This window comes from Carcharodon carcharias, chromosome 4 (genome assembly GCF_017639515.1).
Source record: "Carcharodon carcharias isolate sCarCar2 chromosome 4, sCarCar2.pri, whole genome shotgun sequence".
Classification (NCBI taxonomy): domain Eukaryota; kingdom Metazoa; phylum Chordata; class Chondrichthyes; order Lamniformes; family Lamnidae; genus Carcharodon; species Carcharodon carcharias.
Genome location: NC_054470.1, coordinates 196,121,217 through 196,144,051, shown reverse-complemented (window position 1 = coordinate 196,144,051; position 22,835 = coordinate 196,121,217). Strand labels below are relative to the sequence as shown.

The following is a 22,835-nucleotide window of genomic DNA, read 5'->3' as shown; positions in this document are numbered from 1 at the left end:
GCTATGGCCTAACCAGCGTTTTATACAGGTCCATCATTACATCCCTGCTTTTGTATTCAATACCTCGTCCAATAAAGGAAAGCATTCCATATGCTTTCTTTACCATCTCATCCACCTGTCCTGTCCTTCAAGCATGTGTGGACATGCACTCCAAGGTCTCTCGCTTCCTCAACCTCGCTCAATAACTTCCCATTTCTTTTTATTGATTGAATATTTGAGCTTCTCTTGCTAATATTGAAGGCCCTCTTCCCCTAAATTGGTGCAGATTTTCCATACAACATTGTGAATATATAGTTTTTTAGATTATTGCATTTTATTTCTGCTCATTGAGTGGGAAGAAATTGGATCTATTATAGGGTGATGGTAGTGTAGGAGTAATGTCACTGGACTTGTAATCCAGAGACCCAGGTGCATACACTAGGGACATGGGTTCAAATCCCACCACAGCAACTGAATTCAATTAATAAATCTGGAATATAAAGCTAGTCTCAGTAATAGTAACCAGGACAGCTATCATTAATTGTCACAAAATTCTGTCTGTTTCCCAAATTTCTTTTAGGGAAGGAAATCTGCTGTCCTTAACTGGTGTGGCCTACAGTGATGTGATTTACCTTTAACTGCCCTCTGAAATGGTGTAACTAGCCACTCAGTTCAAGGGCAATTAGGGATGGTGAACAAATGCTGGCCTTGCCAGTGATGCGCACTAAGAATAAAGGAGAAAAAGGCCCTGCCAATGACAAATTAGTTTTTTTTTTCCAAAGGAATGCTCCTAACACTTCTACAGCACTGCTGTCATCTTATAATTGACTCCATTCCTCCTGCAATCCTGATGACACCCTCCTCACCTCCGCAACCCCCACCAAACCTTCACAACACTTTCCTGAAGTTTCTACCAGCAAGGCAGGCGGCTGGAAAATAGTTGCTACACCAGTCATATGTCAACAGGCAGCTCGATAAATTATTGAGTTGAGACTGAGGTCTGAATTCAGACCAAACATCAGGCCCGAGTCAGTTCCAGGTGAGAGTTACAGCTGAAATGCTCCCTTTACAATCTGAAACTGGACACAAAAGGATTTCAAACTTGGGATCTCTGAATTGAAGATTGTTTGCTCTCCCAGGTTTCTCATGAGAATTTTTCAAAAGCAAGACATGTTTAGTATTTATGGAGGATAACTGTATGCCTTGAAGCTTCTTCAACTTTTTCTTCATGTTTTCTTCCTGGGTGCACGTCTCTCTAGTTAGGCTTCAGTTGCTTTCAATTTTTCATAACTTGGGATGCAGTTCTGGATTAACTGCCACCTTTCATATCACTGTGGATCATCGTGTCAGATTATGGTACTATCTCTAAATGTGATATCTTTTAGGAGCTCCCACTGCTGTCACCGTGTTGTACTATGGGTTCTTTAGAATTGTATATTTAAACATGAACCCTTTTAATGTTTCATGTTTAACTCTTTATAGATCGCAGGTTACTGTCAAGCATGATGCTGTTACCACCATGCAGACTGGTTCCAGAGCGTTCTTTCTAGACTTTCTAGACTGTTCTCTCTCAGCCTGTTACCATGTGACTCTATGCATCATACAGTCAGTGGAACTATTCGCCAATCCCACATTAACCCTTGCTCTGCCAAGCACCTTTACATTATAATAGCCTGCAGGCACATTATACAACGTCCTCCTTTCTTCTCCAGAGAAAAATTTCCTTTCCAATAGAGTATAACTATTTATAATCTTAAGATAAAAGCAAAAACTGCGGATGCTGGAAATCCAAAACAAAAACAAAAATAAAAATACCTGGAAAAACTCAGCAGGTCTGACAGCATCTGCGGAGAGGAACACAGTTAATGTTTCGCTTCTGAATGACTCTTCATCAGAACTAAGGAAAAATAGAAAAGACGTGAAATATAAGCTGGTTTAAGGTGGGGTGGGACAGGTAGAGCTGGATAGAGGGCCAGTGATAGGCACAGATTGCCAAAAGACGTCATAGACAAAAGGACAAAGGGGTGTTGACGGTGGTGATATTAGCTAAGGAATGTGCTAATGGGGACATTAAGGGTGGAAAGCAGGACGAGCAAGGGACAGATAGCCCTAGTGGGGGTGGAGTATTTCCATCCATTGTTTTATCTCTACCTTTTAACCTATTTCAATTCCCCCCCACCCCACCCCCACTAGGGCTATCTGTCCTTTGCTCGTCCTGCTTTCCACCCTTAATGTCCCCATTAGCACACTTCTGAGTTTATATCACCACCATCAACACCTCTTTGTCCTTTTGTCTATGAATATTTAGGCAATCTCTGCCTATCACTGGCCCTCTATCCAGCTCTACCTGTCCCACCCCCCTTTAAACCAGCTTATATTTCACCTCTTTTCTATTTTTCCATAGTTCTGATGAAGAGTCATTCAGACTCGAAATGTTAACTGTGTTCCTCTCTGCAGATGCTGTCCGACCTGCTGAGTTTTTCCAGGTATTTTTATTTGTTTTTGTTTTGTAATATAATTTTTACTTGCTATCCCTGCTCCCCAACTCAAGTCTCTGACTTTATAAATTCAGATGGTCTTGAGGCTTGACAGTTCTTCCACATCTCAGTCCATCACATGTGGAGGAATGGTAGCAGTATTCTACGTTTCTGGTACGTGGTTATCTCCATTTGATTCACTTTTTGCACTCCTTCGAGTTGCATTTCTCTTTATTAACAACCTGTCTGCTTTTTTCAGATACTCTCGGCTTGTCCCATTCCTTCCAAGGGGAATGTGCACTCTGTTCATTCCTAAAGTGGACTTGGACTTTCGTTTTCTGTAGTGTCTGCCATGTTCTTGCTGAATGTTGACATTTCAAAACTGGAATCTTCATTTCCATTTGGTTCACAATCTCAGCCAAACGTTTATTTGCTGTTTTATTTTCAAATCGATTTGCAAGCTAATGAATCTTTTCATTCAGCTCAGCTTTTTCTTCTTCTAGTTCCTGGTGCTTCAGTGTCAGATTTATATTTTCTAAATCTTATTCCCGTCTTCTCTTTCCATGTCTGCAACAGAACTTTGTCCTTGACCTTCACTTTGATTTCATTTTTAGCCAGGTCAGTCTCCAGCGAAACCTGAAATTGTTTCAGTTCTGTAATTATGCTACTCATGGCTTTGTTATCCGCTCTCAGTTTGAAAGTTCTTCGGCTTTGCCTCTCAATGCCTCCTCATTGTCATTTGACTGCTTCTTTGGCTCTTTGATCTGTTTCTTGTAGCTTTCAGCTTCTTCTTGGAATATTGAACATTGCTGAGTCTTCTCCGCCAACTGGCTCTTCAGTTTGTTCAGAGTGACGGTAAAATCATTTTGCTTCTCTTGATAGTTTTCCAGAGGAATAAACTTTGACCAATGGTGTCCTTCTAGCGTGTGAATATACTTCAACAGGTTTTCCTTTCCTTTGCGAAGCTCGCTAGCTTTGTCGCGTTTCTTCTGTTGTTCTTCCATTCTACTGTTTAAGACAGTCTTCATTTCTTCATGTTGCTGAAGGTTACGCATTCCTTTTGCATTTGATCTTGAAGGACAATCAGTTGTTCTTTCAACTATTCATTTTTTTGTTGACCTCTTGCCAACTCACTCTGGGTGTCAGTGCATTATTTCATTGCTACTGATAGTTCCAACACAGCTTTTTCTTAAGTAATATTCAACGTCCTCTGTAGCCCCCTCATATTTTCCCATGGTTACATATTCATTCCTCAAGGGGTTTTTCAGGGCCACAACTTCTTTGTGTGCCTTTTCTGCCTGCTGTGTTGTCTGGCTGTATCCCTGGTTGAGTTTTCCCAACTCTTGATTTGATTTGCCAACTGTGGAATTGTGGATCATTATCTCCTCCTGATATTTTTGTGTGGTCTCTGAAATTTGTTTGTTCAGATCTCGAACAGCTTGTTCATTGAAGACCAGTTTATCGTGCATTTTCAAAGGTATATACTCAGCTTGAATCTTGCACTTCAAATCTTCCAGTTCAACTCTGATGCCAACATTTTTCTGTAGAACAAATTCATTTACTTTTTGCACATTTTGCTTCTTTTAAGTTACCTCACCCTCAGGGTTCTTTTGTTGCCTTCTCCCTGGGGTCTTTTGTCATCAGTCGGATTCCTTACTTGTCTTGGTGGGTTTATGGTAATATCTATCAACTGATAAATAGGGTCTACACAGTATGTAGTTGGATATAAATTACTGCAGTATTTGAGATTTACTCACCACCAACCACTAACTCCCCAACCTCCAACACCCAACACTTGCCCTACCTCATCTAAAGATACATGGTCAAACATCACATGATCAAATGCCAAGGAAAACCTCCAAGCTGAGTTGACAATCCTAATCAGAGGCTTAGCAGGGCTAAAAGTCAGGTAGCACCATGACCCATTGACAAAGATAATTGTGTCTGTACTGCTACATGTGCCTCCTCCACTTTCTGCCTGGCAGGGAGCTTCCATTTTAATCATTTGGCATGACGGTAGGACAGACACACAGAGCCCAGAGCACTCAAGACTCCCCAGTAACTGTGTAACTCTTTCTAGTACAAACCCATTTCCATCTGTTTCAGATGAAGTTACATTGTTTCATAGTTTACCATCGTGAGATTTGAACTCTTGATACTCTTTTGAGTAAACCTGTTTCCATCTGTTTCAGATGAAGTTACATTGTTTCATAGTTTGCCATTGTGAGATTTGAACTCTTGATCTTGGGGTTACAAACCCAGTACCGTAACCACTTGGCTATTTAGGCCAAGCTCCTGGACTGTGTAGTTGCAAGGCCCTAAGCAATGGTCAAAGTTCCCTGATTATTGCAGGGCTGTGATTATAGAATCCTGTGAGCACAAAGCTCCTTGATTATCATACATGATGGATCAACATGACGCAACTAAGCAACTAATTTATCTCAATTTCTCTAGTTACCTATTGATCACAGCTGGGTACAGACTGTTCTGCGAATCTGCAGCACGAGCTGGAGAGCAGACAAATAAAGGTCATTAAGAGCAACAATTAGAGCAATTTGGACAGAGCAGAGTTCTGGGATCCCAGGGGAGCAATCCAGCATAACCACAAAACAGAGGCAAAACATCAGCAACAACTGCCATTTTAACAGTGCCTTTCAGATCGTTAAACATCTCTGGATGCTTCACAGGAATGTTCTCAATTTTCACATGGAGCCAAAAGTGGATAGCTAAGGACAGGTAAACAGAGAATCCAACACAGTGAATAAAAGAGACACATACAGGATGTTATCAGTAAATCCCAGAGACTGCTTTGTCTGGCTTTTTTGGGCTCAGTTTAACAATTGTATCATAATCCATAAGATCAAGGAACTGCATCAAGACTGAGGCTCAAAAAAAAGCCTGATAGTCTGTTCCCTGAACACATTCTACACATTTCAAGGACTTTTAAAATTCCTTTCTTTATCCTTAACACTACTTTCTGATTTACTTTATACACTAACTAGTAAAACTTTGAGTGAGGTGCAGAGAGACTTCTGGATTCCGGTGTATTTTTGGGATGATGTTGCTAAGGGGTAAAGTTTGGTTAAAAAATAGGAAGGGGCCAAGGATAGACCCTTGGGGGAAGCCAGAGGTAATGGAAGCAGGAAGAGAAGCCATTGCAAGTGGTTACATCTGGCCAAGTAAGCACACTCCCACCTAGATGGACAATGGTAGATGGAAGAGGATGGTGTAGTCAACCTTGTCAAAAGCTGTAAACAAGTTGAGATGGGTGAGGAAGGATAGAGGACCTATGTCATGGTCACATAAAATGTGACCTGGAACTTTGATAATGCCATTTCAATACTATGGCAGGGCGGAAAATTAATTGAAAGGATTCAAACATGAAGATCTGGGAAAATGCGTCCAGATTTGGGAAGATTTTGGAAAGGAAATGGAGGTTGAAGATGGGATGGTAGTTTGCAAGGACACAGGGTGTCAAGGGTGGAGATTTTGAGGTGAGTGAAGGGAAAAGGGACAGTACCTGAGGAGAGGGAACCATTAATAATATCAGTTGTCATGGGACCTGGAAGGGAACATAGGAAATAAGAGTGGAAGTGGACCATTTGGCCCATTGAGCCTGCTCCACCATTTTAACAGATAATGGCTGATCATCTACCTCTACGTCATTTTCCCCACTATTCCTTGATGTCATTAGTACCTAGATATCTATTGATTTCTGTGTTGAATATGCTCAATGACTGAGTATCCACAACCCTCTGGGGTAGAGAATTCCAAAGATTCACCACCCTCTGACTGAAGAAATTCCTCTTCATCTCAGTCTTAAATGGTTTACCTCGGATCCTGAGACTTTGTCCCCTGGTTCTAGACTCACCAGCCAGGGCAAATGTCCTATCCACATCCACCCTGTCACGCCGTGTAAGAATTTTGTAAGTTTCAATTGAGATCACCTCTCATTCTTTGAAACTCGAGAGATGACAGGCTCAGTTTCCTCAATCTCTCCACATAACATAATCCCGCCATCCCAGGCATTAATCTGGTGAACCTCCTTTGGATCCCTCTATGGAAAGTGTATCCTTTCTTCGATAAGGAGACCAAAAGCGTACACAATACTCCAGGTGTGGTCTCGCCAAGGGTCTATACAATTGCAGTAAAAAATCTTTACTCCTGTACTCAAATCCCCTTGCAATGAAGGCCAACGTACCTTATTTATTATATACCTTATCTTTCTTACTGAGTGGCGCACCTGTATGTTAGCTTTTAGTGACTCATGAACAAGGACACCCTGGTTGCTTTGTACATCAACACTTCCCAAACTCTCAACATTTAAGCAATAAGAAAGAATTGGTAGAGGCATTGTCATGGAGAATGACCATGGCAATGCTTTGACCAATCAAGAGTGGACCTGCCAGGTTCAAATTTAAACATACGCTTGTCAGTTAACTGTTCCCTGGTGCATTCTCTATGGCACCACCTCTACCCATCTTGATTCCACCAGGGCCACTCAGCTCCTGACCTCATTACACCCTTGTTCCAAACATTGACAAAAGAACTGAAATAGAGGTGAGGTGAGTGTCACTGCCCTTGACATCAAGGCAGCATTTGGCCGAGTGTGGCATCAAAGAGCCCTAGCAAAACTGGAGTCAATGGGAATCAGGGAGAAAACTCTCTGCTGGTTGGAGTCATACCCAGCACAAAGGAAGATGGTTGTGATTGTTGGAGGTCAGTCATCTCAAGTCCAGGACATCACTACAGGAGTTCCTCAGGGTGGTATCCAAGGCTGGCCATGTTCAGCTGCTTCATCAATGACCTTCCTTCCATCAGAAGGCCAGAAGTGGGAATGTTCACTGATGATTACACAATGTTCAGCACCATTCGCAACTCCTGAGATACTGAAGCCATCCCTGTCCAAATGCAGCAAGACCTGGACAACATCCAGGCCTGGGCTGCTGACAAGTGACAAAAGTAACATTCGTGTCACATAAGTGCCAGGCAATAACCAACTTCAACATGAAAGAATCTAACCATTTCCCCTTGACATTCACTGGCATTGCCATCACTGAATTCCCCACTATCAACATCCTGGGGGTTACCATTGACTAGAAACTGAACTGAATTATACATATAAATACTGTGGCTACAAGAGCAGGACAAAGGCTATGAATCCTGTGGCGAGTAACTCATCTCCTGATTCCACAAAACCTGTCCACAATCTACAAGGCACTAATCAGGAGTGTGATGGAATACTCCCCAATTGCCTGGATGAGTGCAGTTCCCACAACACTCAAGAAGCTAGACACCATCCAAGACAAAGCATCCCACTTGATTGGCACCACATCAACATTCATTCCCTGAAGCATTGACACACAGTAGCAGCAGTGTGTATCATCTACAAGAGGCCATGGTGTTGTGGTATTGTTGCGGTATTGTTGTGGTATCTAGTAATCAAGAAACCCAGGGTAATGTTCTGGGACCTGGGTTTGAATCCCACCATGGCAGATGATGGAATTTGAATTCAATAAAAATCTGGAATTAAAAGTCTACTGCTGACCATGAAATCATTGTTGTAAATGATTTGATGACTAATGTCCTTTAGAGAAAGAAATCTGCTGTCCTTACCTGGTCTGGCCAACATGTGACTCTAGACCCACAGCAATGTGGTTGACTCTTAAATGCCCTCTGAACAAGGGCAACTAGGGATGGGCAATAAACCCTGAATGAATAAAAAAATAATCAGAGTCCACTTGCTCACCAGTCAGCACCCTTCTCTCAAGCACCATCTCAGGATGAGTGACTTGGAGGGGAACTTCCAGGTGGTAGTGTTCCCAAGTGCTCTTGTTCTTCTAGATTGTAGTGGTTGTGAGTTTGGAAGGTGCTGTCTAAGGAGCCTTGGTGAATTCCTGCAGTGCATCTTGTAGATGGTACACACACTGCTGCTACTGTGTGTCGATGGTGGAGGGAGTGAATGTTTTGTGGATATGGTGCCAATGAAGCGGGCTGCTTTGTCCTGGACGGTGTCCAGCTTCTTGAGTGTTGTGGGAACGGCACTCATTCAGGCAAGTGGGGAGTATTCCATCACACTCCTGACTTGAGCCTTGTAGATGGTGGTATTCATGTAAATCTGTCCTTATGAGGACAAGACAAAAAACTTCAAAGCATCTGCATCAATCTTCACGTTGGAAGACACAAGTAACCTCCCCAAAGTTCAAGAGAGTTAGGAGGCAGAGGTGAGTAAGGTGGCCATTACCAAGAAGAAGGTGCTAGGAAGACTGAAAGGTCTGAAGGTGGATAAATCACCTGGGCCAGATGGATTACACCCCAGAGTTTTGAAGGAGATTGTTGAAGAGATAGTGGAGGCGTTCTTTCAGGAATCACTAGAGTCAGGGAGGGTCCCAGAGGACTGGAAAATCGCTAATGTAACCCCCTGTTTAAGAAGGGAGTGAGGCAAAAGACGGGAAATTACAGGCCGATTAGCCTGACCTCGGTCGTTGGTAAGATTTTAGAGTCCATTATTAAGGAAGAGATTTCAGAATACTTGGAAGTGCGTGGTAAAATCGGGCAAAGTCAGCATGGTTTCATCAAGTGGGGGCGGGGGGGTGGGGGGTCATGCCTGACAAATCTGTTAGAATTCTTTGAGGAGATGACAAGTAGGTTAGACAAAGGAGAGCCAAGGGATGTTATCTACTTGGACTTCCAGAAGGCCTTTGACAAGGTGCCGCACAGGAGGCTGCTCAGTAAGATAAGAGCCCATGGTGTTAGAGGCAAGGTACTAACGTGGATAGAAGATTGGCTGTCTGGCAGGAGGCAGAGAGTGGGGATAAGGGGGTCGTTCTCAGGATGGCGGCCAGTGACTTGTGGAGTTCTGCAGGGGTCAGTGTTGGGACCACAACTTTTCACTTTATACATTAATTATCTAGACGAAGGAACTGAGGGCATCCTGGCTAAGTTTGCAGATGATACAAAGATAGGTGGAGGGACAGGTAGTATTGAGGAGGTGGGGAGGCTGCAGAAGGATTTGGACAGGTTAGGAGAATGGGCAAAGAAGTGGGAGATGGAGTACAACATGGGGAAGTGTGAGGTCATGCACATTGGTAGGAAGAATAGAGGCATAGACTATTTTCTAAATGGGGAGAGAATTCAGAAATCTGGAGTGCAAAGGGACTTGGGAGTCCTAGTCCAGGATTCGCTTAAGGTTAACTTGCAGGATGAGTCGGTAGTTAGGAAGGCAAATGTAATGTTGGCATTTATTTCGAGAGGACTAGAATATAAAAGCAGGGATGTGCTGCTGAGGCTTTATAAGGCTCTGGTCAGACCATATTTAGAATATTGTAAGCAATTTTGGGTCCCGTATCTCAGGAAGGATGTGCTGGCCCTGGAAAGGGTCCAGAGGTGGTTCACAAGAACGATCCCAGGAATGAAAGGCTTAACATATGAGGAACGTTTGAGGACTCTGGGTCTATACTCGAAGGAGGTTAGAAGGATGAGGGGGGATCCGATTGAAACTTACAGAATACTGAAAGGCCTGGATAGAATGGACGTGGGGAAGATGTTTCCATTAGTAGGAGAGACTAGGATCCAAGGGCACAGCCTCAGTGTAAAGGGAAGACCTTTTAGAACAGAGATGAGGAGAAACTTCTTTAGCCAGAGAGTGGTGAATCTATGGAATTCATTTCCACAGAAGGCTGTGGAGGCCAGGTCATTGAGTGTATTTAAGACCAAGATAGATAGGTTCTTGATTGGTAAGGGGATCAAAGGTTATGGGGAGAAGGCGTGAGAATGGGGTTGAGAAACTTATCAGCCATGATTGAATGGCGGAGCAGACTCATTGGGCCGAATGGCCTAATTTTTGCTCCTATGTCTTACGGTCTTACGGTCTCTTCTTTCAGCAATTAGTCTTGTTGCTGCAGTCGATATTTATTGGAAGATAGGTACACCTTTTTTTGGCATAGTGACCAGAACTACTCATGTCATTCCAAGTGGGTCTGATCAGTGCATCATGACACTATACATAACTCCAGTAGATGTATACTCAACTTTTTTGCCTTTTTATCTTAGTACTTTGTTAGAATTTTTAATTATTTTTTGAGTGGCATAATGATGCATTGTCATTATTACATTGTGGTGTTTGTAAACAAACAGGAAAGTGCTTGAACTCAACAACACAAGAAAAAGGAGCAGTGACAGACCATACGGCCTGTCGAGCCTGCTCCGCTATTTAATACCATCATGGCTGATCTTGGGTTTCAATTCCATTTTCCTACTCGCTTCCCATATCCCTTCATTCCCTGAGAGGCCAAAAACCTGTCTATCCCGGCCTTAAATATATTCAACGATGGAGCATCCACAACCCTCTGGGGTAGAGAAATCCAAAGATTCACACCCCTTTGAGTGAAGTAGTTTCTCCTCATCTCAGTCTTAAATGATCAGCCCCTTATCCTCAGACTGTGGCCCTGGGTTTTAGATTCCCCGACCAGTGGAAACAATCTCTCAGCGTCCACCCTGTCAAACCCCTTCAGAATCTTGTGAATTTCAATGACGTCGCTTCTCATTCTTCTAAACTCCAGAGAATATAAACCCAATTTACTCAACCCTCTCATCCCAATCTGAACAACCTTCGCTATACCACCTCCAAGGTAAGTAAATCCTTTCTTAAATATGGAGACTAAAACTGCACACAGTGTTCCAGATGTGGTCTTACCAAAACCCTGTACAACTGTAACAAGACTTCTTTATTCCGATACTCCAGTCCCCTTGCAATAAAGGCCAATCCTTTTTGGCAAGCAGAATTTTGAATATATAGTGCCTGTTTAAGCGTGTGTGTAAGCTGCAGCTGATTATATCTGCAGTCACCTTTGATGTGAGCCAACTCGTTTTACAACTTTGCTGCCAGTGACACTCATCTCTCTACACTGCTCTACAGTGACACCTCTGATCAACAAGTGAACTACAGCAGAAATGGATCCAAGGCCTGTCTAAGGGCCTGTCACAAGATCAAAAGCTATTCACAGATGAGGGAAGGCCATTCGGCCCATCTTAATTTATCCAACCAGATTAATCCTACTCTCCTTATTCTTGCATCTAATTGTTTCTTAAACGGTTCCACTATCCAGGTGCATTCTAAGTGCTGATCTCTCTCTTTCTCACTCTGCATGAGGGACCTCCATGAGCTGTTCTAAAGTTACCCCTCATTAACAAGAACCTATGTCCAGTTCAATTCCCGCTGTTTAAAGTACTAATCCAGGTTAACCTCTCCTTACTTTCTTATATCCTTTTGTAAGATTTTCTCTTAGATGCCTCCTTTCAAGGCTGAAAATCCCAAAACATACGAACATACGAAATAGCAGCTAAAATAGGCCATTCAGCCCCTCAGGCTAGCTCCACCATTCAATAAGATCATGGCTGATCTGTTTGTGTTTTGAATTCCACATTCCGATCTACCCCCAATAACCTTTGGTTCCCTTGTCTAACAAGAATCTATCTGCCTCTGCCTTAACAATAGTCAATGACCCCGTCTCCACCACCTTCTGAGACAGAGAGCCTCCAAAATCACAGAACCCTCTGAAAGAAAAAATTTCTCCTCATCTCTGCCCTATAAGGGTGACCCCTAATTTTAAAACCCTTCAGTTCCCCTCTAATATGGTTAAATGCACATATTGTTTCTTCAGGGATTGATGATAAAGACTTGATGAAAGGTAAAAACAGTATTGCAGCTCTTCACTTTTATTAGTCCTTCTCTGAGATGAAAGCAACCCTTAAGGGCCGGATTTCTGTGGAATCCAGAACTCTCCACGAACCTTTAAGAATGGCAGGCAGGACTTGGATGCAGATGTTCTGTCCCCATTTGCCATTAGGGGAAAGGGGGAGAGGCGTTACTCACATTGGAGCAAAACCTGAACTCAGAAGGGCCATTTGAACTCAATGCTGAGCTCAAACTGTCCCCATTTTGGCTGATACAAGAGCCTTAAGCAACAGTGTAGCAGCCACAAAGTGGTAGAATAGATGTGAATTTCCTGAAGGGTGGAGATGGTCTGTATAATTGTCATGATCTGATTTTTATTTTTAAATCCCCTGCTCTTTAAATTTTCACTCTCAGTGACAGCTGCAGCCTCTTAAATTTAGAAAAAAAACCTCTACTGGACTGCTTTCATTGACAGGCCATCTATTGCAGGTTAGAAAAGAACAGTAGCATCTGGTCATGCAATTTCAATAGAGTTCTTTGTTGACATTTCTCCATTATTATTATTATTATTATTATTATTATGTCATTATGAATACTTGGTTGAGTTTCAAAAGCTACAATTATCTCAGCATGGGTTCTGAATTTAGTTTGATTGACAGTTCAAAGAGGCTATTAAAGAATTAGTTGCCTTTGATATGGGGTCTGAAGCGGTTTGTTTGTTTTTATAAGAGATTAACCACTTGAGATGAAAAGCTTTAGATGGATTTTAAGAATGGGATTTTTTTCATTATCAAGTCTGTAGGAGTGAGAGCTGTATTAGATTGTTAGAAATTTATTTTTTCATCTCTACGTGGCTCCTGAGCTCTATATATGGTGGATACTGATGAATGGCTATGGAGGTGACATGGAGGATATGGGATGGCATATGGTGGTGGGTGGGAGGGTTAGGGATGAGGATTAGAGGGCCTAAAATAACTGGTATGAAGTCCCAAAGAACCAAGGTGGGCCATCTAACCAGCCCGCATCAGCACTTGCTCATCCTCATATTTGCCTAGGATCTGTTTCCAGGTGGGTGTGTCTGACTATCCTGCACCCACCCCCCGGAAGTGAAAATTACATGTTTCGCAGCACTTTTTACCAACGTGGATCCGAGTGAAAATCTGGACCTAAATGTGTTTCCTGAGGTTTGGCTGTCAGCAGTTTTCCCTCTGATTCTCCCTTTTAGTTTCTAATCCTACCATGGCAGCTGGTGGGATTTGAATTCAATTAATCACTCTGGAATAAAAAGCCAGTCTCAGTAATGGTGACCTTGAAACTATCTTCAATTGTTGTAAGAACCCATCTGGTTCACTAATGCTCTTTAGGGAAGGAAATCTGCCATCCTTACATAGGACTCCAGACCCACAATAATATTGTTGACTCTTAACTGCCCTCTGAATTAGCCTAGCAAGGCACTCAGTTCAAGAGCAATTAGGGATGGGCAACAAATGCTGGCCCTGTCAGTGAGGCCTACCTTTGGTGAAAGAGTTTAAAAAAAAACTGAAGCTGTCAATTCTGGCCCTGCTGATGCATTGGAAATGAGAAATGACTGCTGCAGAGATCAGTGATGAGAAAGATGTTGGTGATGTCCAGTGTTGTGGGATGAGAAAGATAATGGCAGCATCACTTGATTGTTGAAGGTACTTGTTAAGCCTTTGGCGACTGCACACATGCTGTGCCGATTTCATTGTAAAGGGACAGTGTATGTTCCTTGAACTCTGCTGGAATCTGTTTTGTTCACAACAAACACTGTAGTACAGAAAAAGCAGGAATGCTGTAAATCTTGCACCTTGTATCTCTACCCTGTGAATCTTTCATCTCTTATTTCTTCTTAAAGGGCCTAAAATTACAGAATGTCGCTCACTGGAGGTGGAAACCTTCACGTGCAGATGGAGTGTGGGAAACTACCAGAACCTGACAGAACATAGCCAACTAAAATTCTTTTATACAAAGGGGTAAGGTATAACACTAATCAACTACTGCACTTTTCAGTCTTTACTATCTATTTGATAGCAGTGATGTGTCTATGTCCCACACAGCAGAGCCTCTCCTAACGAAGACCTGGAATTCTAGAAATATCCAACAACTAGGTTAGTTTCAAAGCACAGCCCATCGTTTGCAGCAGTTATGCTGATTAAATCTTTCAGAGCCAGTAACATTAAGTAGGAAGTTCTTATATTCACAGCTCCAACAGATTCCCCAACTGTCAACATTGAGCAAATCTTGAGATTTGCAGCATTCGCCCTGATGTGAGACAGGGTACTGAATCTTATGGACTAGGGAGGTTCCAGGTTGTGTGCTAATAACAGCTAAGATTATTGTGCCTAAACCTAGGCAATGCACTTTAGGAAGGATGTGAAACTTCAGAGAAGACACAGAGGAAATTGACCAGAATCGTTCTGGGGCTAAGGATAGTTATGTGGATAGACTAGTGAAGCTGGGGTTCTGCTTCGAGCAGACAAGGCTAAGAGGAGATTTGAGAGAGTTGATCAAAATAATGAAGGGATTATATAGAATTAATAAAGGAAAACTGTTTCCACTGGGTCAAAGGTCAATAACCAATGATTTAAGGTAATTGACAAAAGAACCAGAGGTAGTATGAGGAATAGCTTTTTAACACAGTTGAGTGTTTGGAATGCATTGCCTGATAGGCTGGTAGATACAGATTCAATATCAGCTTTCAAAAGGCAATTAGACAAATATTTGCAGGGAAAGAAATTGCAGGGATAAGATAAATGTGATGATTAAATGCTTTTCAAAAGAGCCAACACAGACTCAACAGGCTAAATGGTCTGCTTTTGTGCTGTTCTAATCTATGACTCTATGATAGCAAAGGGCATTATCTCAACCTTAATGACCTTAATTTCGAAGTCAGAGCTCCTGATGGCTGTCCAATGATCAGTTTTGGTGTGAGTGCAATGTAAATAGAAGTCTGACAGTCAAATAACTCTCTGGGTGCAAATATGATGAAAGGACTTGGCAGCCGGGACACTGCATGCGGAAATAGTTAATCCTTAGGAGAAAAGGAAAGAGAATTGAGTGTTAAAAAAACCTTCATACTAACACAAGCAGAAGATATCCCCAATGAGTTTACACACACAAAGAAAATATAGCCACAGACTCAGTGGTTCAGTGAGATAGCAAACTGTACTTTCATTCTTGAATTGGATTTTTGACTTTGGGTCAAGTGTATGAGTTGAAATGACCTCAGCAATGTATTCCCTTCCCACTCCCCACACCATCATCTCCAGCGCCATGCTTTTAGACAGCTTCTTCGACATCCAGCCTTGGATAAATCTTGACCTCCTTCAACTCAACACTGGGAAGACAGAAACCAAAGCCCCTATCCCCAGGGGCCTTCTATGAAATCTCCTCAAGAGCTGGACAGTCTCCCTAAAATGATGTGCCCAACATTACTTATGAGAATAACTTCGGTTACATAGAATGATTGGACATGTTGGGAAGTGTTCTTTTGGGAGTGGAGAAGTTTAAGAGGAGTTTAGTAGAGGCAACCAAAATTATGAAATGTTTTGATATAATAAATAAAGAGAAACAGTTTCTTAGTAATTTTGTGGACAGCAAGGTTTCTCTGCTCTTTACAACTTTTCAAAATCATACCATTTCTAGTATCCTGTCTTTCTACATTATTTCCCCCAAAGTACATCTCTTCACATTTCACTGCACTGAGCACCAAATACTATTCATCTGCCCTTTTCATCATTGCCTAAGTCATCCTGAATGCTACAGCTGTCGTCAACATGATTGTCTACTTGCCCAATTTCGCATCATTTGGAAACTTCATAATGTTGCTACCTACACCTGAGCCTAGGGTGATTATGCAAATTGTAAGTTGTAATGGACCCAAACTTGACCCTTGCAGAACACTCCTATGAAGCACCTCCCAGTCTGAAAAACATCCATTCACCACCACCCCTACTATATCCATTTTGTCACTTTCCCTTTGATTCTACAAGGTTCCGTCTTACCCAGCCATCTACATTGCACTTTGTAGGAAGCTTTCTGAACATCTACTGCACCATTTTGGTCAACTTCCTCTGTTACCCCTTCAAAGTATTCAATCAAGTTAGACACAATTTACCGTTAACAAATCCATGCTGGCTTTCCTTGATTAACCCTTTCCAGGCAAGTTTTTATTGTTTCTGATAATGGTTTTATATAACGTACCCACCACCATTGTTAGGCTTGTAGTTTTCTATGTTTATCAATCTTTCTTTTCTTGAGTATGGTATAACATTAACAGCCTTCCTTCCAATCCTCCATCACTGCTGTATCCAATGCAAAGTAAAAGGTTGTGACCAATGCCTCTGCTATTTCTATCATTTGCTTCTTTCAGCAACCTAGGATTCAGCCAGGTGACTTACCAACTTAATTACTGAAACTCTTTTTAGTATGTAATCATTACTAAAACTTCCCACTCCTCTATCTAACCCATGCTGCACCTAACACAGGAAATAATTGTATGCCAATATGTGTGGTAATTATTGAATGAATGCTATTTCTGTCCAGAAAATATCCCAACTGGAGGGAATGTCCAACATACATCAATAGAGAAAGCACCTGTTACTTCAATCAAACATACACTATGGAGACTGAGTACTGTGTGCAACTGAAATCTGGCAACATCACACATGAGCAACGATGCTTTACACTCGATGATATTGGTAAATAAACAACTGTTCAGAGACGGTGTGTAGTGGTAAAGCCACTGGACGAGTAATCCAGAGGCCCAGGCTCTTGCTTTTGGGGCATGGGTTTAGATCCCACTGTGGCAACTGGTAAAATTCAGTTAATTAATAAAAATCTGGAATTGAAAGCTACTCTCAGTGATGCTGACCATGAAACTTTCATCGAATGTTGTAAAAAAAGCCATCTTATTGTTCTTTAATGTTCTTTAGGGAAAGAAATCTGCTGTCCTTACCTGGTCTGGCCTATGGTTGACTCCGGACCCACAGCAATGTAATTGACTCTTAACTGACTCTGAAATGGCCTAGCAAGCCACACAGTTCAAGGGAAATTAGGGATGGGCAACAAATGCTGGCCTTGCCAATCATGTCCACATCCCATGAAAGAATAAGTTTTTTAAAAAGTGTAGTCAATTGATGCTTAGCTATCATTATATTGCTGTGTCATCCCCACTTCAGCACTCAGTTTATCACCCCTCACTTTATTACCCCCTCCACCCACCTCACTCCATCAGCAACCCCCCACCCACCCGCTTGCTGTGTTAGCACCCCTCTACCTCCCTACCCCCTCTCACTGTTTCAGCATCCACCTACCCCTCCACCCCTCTCACTGTCAGCTCCCCCTTCCCCCTCACTGTGTCTGAACCCTCCTAGACCCCGTCCACCCCTCACTGTGTCAGCACCCCCTACCTGCACCCGCACTGCATCAGCACCCCATTACCCCCATCCTTCACTGTGTCAACACCCCTGTACCCCTTGCTGTGACAAAACCTTGCACCCCCACCATTCCTCGCCGTGTCAATACTCCCTTTCTGCTCTTGCTGTGTCAATTCCCCCCTACCCGCCCTCGCTGTGTCAGCTTCTTGCTGTTGCATGCCTTGCTGTATCAGATCTTTTAATCTCTTTTTCCTTTTGTTAGTCAAACCAGATGCTCCAATCTCCTTGAACTGGGCTCTCCTGAACATCAGCCAATCAGGATTATTCATGGACATTCAGTTGTGGTGGGAGGACATGGCCAATTCCGACATCAGCTCAGGATGGAACCCACGCAAATATGAAATTCAGTATAAACCCCGAGAGGCTGAACTCTGGGAATCGGTAGGTTCTCCAGGCACCAGTGAAACAGACAGCCACTCTCCTTCTGTGAGGTAGCAGATTGTTTAACTTTTGACCAGGTTCCACAGCCTCATGGCTGTGATCTTTCCCTCAGAGCAGCAACAATCATACGAGTCCTGTGAACCTGTCTTCACTGGAAGAGGATGCTACCAAAGTCACAGTAAAACAGGAAGCAGTGGGAAAAATTTAAGAGGTATTAGAAAAGTTGGTTGTACTTGGAAGTGCAGATATCAGTTGATCAGGGTGAGATGCAACTGAGGATCCTGAAGGCAGTGAGGGTGGAAACTGTGGAGGCACTGACCATAATCTCCCAATCCTCCTTAGACTCGGGGCAAGCCAGAGGACCGGACAACTGCAAATGTTACACCTTTGTTCCAGAAAGACCGTAAGAATAAAACCAGCAAAGACAGTCAGTTTAACATCAGTGTTGGAAAAGTTGTTAGAAACGATAATCCAGGACAAAATTAACAGTCACTTGGACAGGTATGGATTAATTAAGGAAAACCAGCATGGATTGTTAAAAGCGAAACATGATTTAACAAAATTGATTGAGTCTTTTGAGGTAACAGAGAGGGTTGAGGAGGGCAATCTGGTTGATGTGCTTTTTTAAAATATTTGTTCATGGGATGTGGGCATCACTGACTAGGCCAACGTTTATTGCCCATCCCTAGTTGCCCTTGAGAATGTGGTGGTGAGCTGCCTTCTTGAACCGCTGCAGTCCATGTGGTGTAGGTACACCCACAGTGCTGTTAGGGAGGGAGGACCAGGATTTTGACCCAGCGACAGTGAAGGAACGGCGATATATTTCCAAGTCAGGATGGTGAGTAGCTTGGAGGGGAACTTCCAGGTGGTGGTGTTCCCATCTATCTGCTGCCCTTGTCCTTCTACATGGTGGTGGTCGTGGGTTTGGAAGATGCTATCTAAGGAGCCTTGGTGAATTCCTGCAGTGCATCTTGTAGGTGGGGGTGCCAGTCAAGCTGGCTGCTTTGTCTTGAATGGTGTACGTGAACTTCCACAGGGTGTTTGATAAATTGCTACCTTATATTTTTGTGAGCAAAGTTAGACTTCATGGAATGAAAAGGAGCATGGCAACTTGGATACAAAATGGGCTGAATGAGAGGAAATGGAGAGTAATGTTGAACAGCTGTTTTTTGGACTGGAGGAAAGTTTATAATGGGGTTATGCAGGAGTCGGTACTGCTTTTCCTGATCTATAGTAATTATTTGGATTTGGGTGTATGGGACACAATTTCAACATTTGCACCAAACTTGGAAGTATTGTGAACTATGAGGAGGATAGTGATAGACTTCAGGAGGATGTAGACAGGCTGGTGGAATACTGAATGCGTGACAGATAAAATTTAATGCAGAGAATTGTGAATAGATACATTTTGGTCAGAAACAAAAGAGGAAAGACAAAGCAAAATAAAGGATACAACCTTAAAGGGGGTGCAGGAGTGGAGGGACCAGGGGACATAAATCATTGAAGGTGGCAGTTTGGGAAAGTGGTTTAAAAAAAACCATATAGAATCATTGGCACAGATTTTCACCCTTGAGGTGGTAGGGGGGGGAGTTGGGAAAATTCCCAGCCCGCCTTAGGAGAAAGTGCCCGCAAAGGTGGGATCTTCATCGCTGGGGGCCGGGTATGGGCTAGAGTTGGGCCAGCTGACCCAGCAAGAAGTTCAGAGGCAGCTACAGGGGCTGCCAGATGTGGGGATGGGCTGTTTAAATGGCCCGCCATGGTGCCTTGGGACTTTGTTACAATCAAATTAAAAGTACAAAGGCCCTCCAGCCCTCACACATCCTCACCCTCCAAACACCCCATGCCTCATCCATGTCACCTCATGCCCCCATCCACTTCCTCTGGTCCCTCAAGCCCCCATACCAAGCTCAGCTCTTCCACTCACCCCCTCATGCCCTGGTGACAAGCTCTGAGTTCCCAACCATTCCCCATGATCCATCATGACCTCTATGCAAAGCCATGGCACTTCCACACCCATCGGCCCAGTCTACAATGTCTAGAACCAATGAACCCTGCAGTGACAGTAGGATGTGTAAAAAAAAGGCTTTAAAAAACGCAATTCATTCATAAGTTTCTCCGATGTTGAAAAACAAGTCATTTCCTTACGAGCTAATAAAAATGTCAATCATCCAGACCCTTTATGTATGCTTGGCTGAGAGCCCAGACATCCATTAGAGTACTGAAATACCTGAGCCCAGAAAAAAAAAATTGTCTGATTGACAGCTCAGACTCTCTGATCTCTGCTGTCAATTTCACAATGTTTGTTTATACAACATTAAGTGGTTTAAAGGTTTTGTGTTTTTTGTTTTTGATACTTTAAAGAGTCTGGATGCTTGACACTTTTATTAGCCTTCAGTGAAATTACTCCTTTTTCAAAATAAAAGAAAGTTATGAATGAATTACTTTTATTAAAGTAATTATTTTACACAACTTCTACTGTCACTACAGGGTGCATTGGTCCTAGACAGTGTATAGCCGGTCAATGGGTTTGGAAGTGCTATAATCTGGCATGGGAGGCACTAGGGGGTAGATGGAAGGACATAGCTTAGTATGGGGGTCATGAGGGGCCATAGGGGGTGAGTGGAAGGGCAGCGCTTGGCATAGGGGACATGAGGGGCCATGGGGGGGTAGGATGGGGTATGAACTTACCTTTTGAAAAGTCAGTCAGGCTAGGGTTCACCACTCTGAGGGGCGGTGAACCATGACTCTGTAAAAACTTGACTGAGCTCCATTCAAATTGCGGAGGAGTACAGTATGGCTATCTACATAATGGAGCCAGCAATGTCAGGGAACCAGCCCACACCCTTTAAAAGCACTCCCAAAAATCAGACAGCTTGGGAATGAAGTCGGGAATCCCGGAATTGGGACACACCCGCCATTTTTAAAGGCTTCCCACATCAGACTGACTCAGTGGAAACCCAGGCCATGGATTTTATGAATTGAGGCATAGAGCACAGTGCAAAACACTGGTTCAGCCTCAACTGGAGTATAGCATCCATATCAGGGCACCACACTATACGGAAGGATGTGAACATATTAGAGAGGGAGCAGAAAAGATTCATAAGAATGGTTCTGGGAGGAGGAACTTCAGTTATTTGGATAGATTAGAGAAACTTTGACTGTTCTCCTTAGAGATTTGTGAGAGGTGTTAAAAATCATGAGGGATCTGGACAGAGTAGTTAAGGAGAAACTTTTTCCACTCGTGAAAGGATCAAGAATGAGAGGGCAGAGAATTAAGGTAATTGGCAAAGGAAGCAATGGCGACATGAGGAAAAACTTTATCACACAGCGAGTGGTTAGGATCTGGAATGCACGGCCTGAGAGTGTAGGGGAGGCAGGGTCAATAGTGGCTTTCAAAAGGGAATTGGATAAGCAATTGAAGAGAGAAGATTGAAGAGGAAAGGAGTGGAGCAGTGGGACTAGCTGGATTGCTCTTGCAGAGAGTTGGTATGGGGTCGATGGGCTGAATGGCTTCCTGTATTATTCTGCAATACTATGAATTTCAGATGCAAAAAAAAAGCTGGAGGGCTCCCTCAATGAGCTGTTGTTAAATGTTCCAACTGATGGAGAGCTGAATCATGCGGATCAGCCAGATCTTAGCATCTTCCTTGTTCGCTTGCTGAGGTAGTTGATCTTGGTTTGGGCAGTGATGGGAGTGTGGTAGTGGGCTTGGCAGATTAAACTCGGCTGTGAAATTATCTTATGATCCTCACAGGTAAGACATTGGCACCTACGGAATTGAATCTATTCTAATTGCATGCATGTAACAAGATGGAGGGGGCAGGTTAGCTCAGTTGGCTGGATGGTTAACGTGTAGTTCGGAATAAGGCAACAGCATGTCTTTGATTTCCTTTCCAACTGAGTTAGACTTGGGTCCTGCCTCTTTGCCCTGCCCCTGGCAAACCACCACTGACAAAACAAACTACCAAGAAAGCAGCTCAGGCTGAAGCATCAGTGGACAATGATCCAAGGGCCTGCCCTCAGGCAGAGCACACATGCCAATTACCGTTGAGATAGAAGGATCTTTTCACCTCTGTTTCTGGAATCAGACTTTGCAGCATAAATAAACAAATACTGTGACCTGAAGAAATGCCCTCATCAACGTTCATCTCTCTCTTCTTGCCACGGATGCTGACTGATCTGCTGGGTGTCTTCAGAACATCCTGGTTTTATTTCATCTTCTCCATGCAATTTACTAATGTTCATGCGTTAACAAATGTTGGGACACTAAGAGGCTTGGAAAAAGCAGAAAGCAGGGCTTTTAATGAACAGCTGGAGGATCCTCCGTTCTCTAATTATTGAGGCCTTGTTGAAGGGAGAACTCATTCTGTTAACTGCAATTCCTGCCAGATGAGCTACATCAGGGAGGCAGCCAATTAAGAGGCTCGTGTATGTTGAGTGGTACTTGAAGTAACAGATAAGTAAATCCACCTCTCATTCAAGTTTGCTTTCACAAGAACAAACTGAACAGAGGCTAGAGTAGTCATGTAGTCCAGCTGCAATTCTCTGTCCAGTTTTGAAGTAAGTGTTACTAGAGACTTCTTTAACAGGAAGAATATTCTCTTTTCCGTTTTATTTCTCTCCCCCTCTGATGTGCTTAGGCATGAGCAGACTTCTAGTGATGGGCTTCAATCGCCATTCTTCAAACCTTCACAGTGATGGTTAGCAGGTTGTAAGATAATTCAATGTGATTTTGTGTTTGTTTAACATCAGCACTCACACTTTCCAATTACTGGAATGCAGTCTTTAACAGGAACTCTGGCATATCCTCACCAGCTAAGGCAAACTGAAGCCAAAAATAATGTCCCAACTGCTAAAAATTAC

General features: G+C 43.0%; 1 protein-coding gene across 1 annotated transcript in view; it reads left to right on the top strand.

The window, feature by feature from the left end:
* The window catches only part of LOC121276960 (growth hormone receptor-like), a 184,776-nt gene that overhangs the window by 114,768 nt on the left and 47,173 nt on the right, over positions 1–22,835 (top strand). The window contains exons 3-5 of the mRNA XM_041185708.1: positions 14,009–14,126; positions 16,699–16,853; positions 17,794–17,972. Coding sequence (XP_041041642.1) covers positions 14,009–14,126; positions 16,699–16,853; positions 17,794–17,972 — 452 coding nt within the window. The remainder of the gene's footprint in view (positions 1–14,008; positions 14,127–16,698; positions 16,854–17,793; positions 17,973–22,835) is intronic.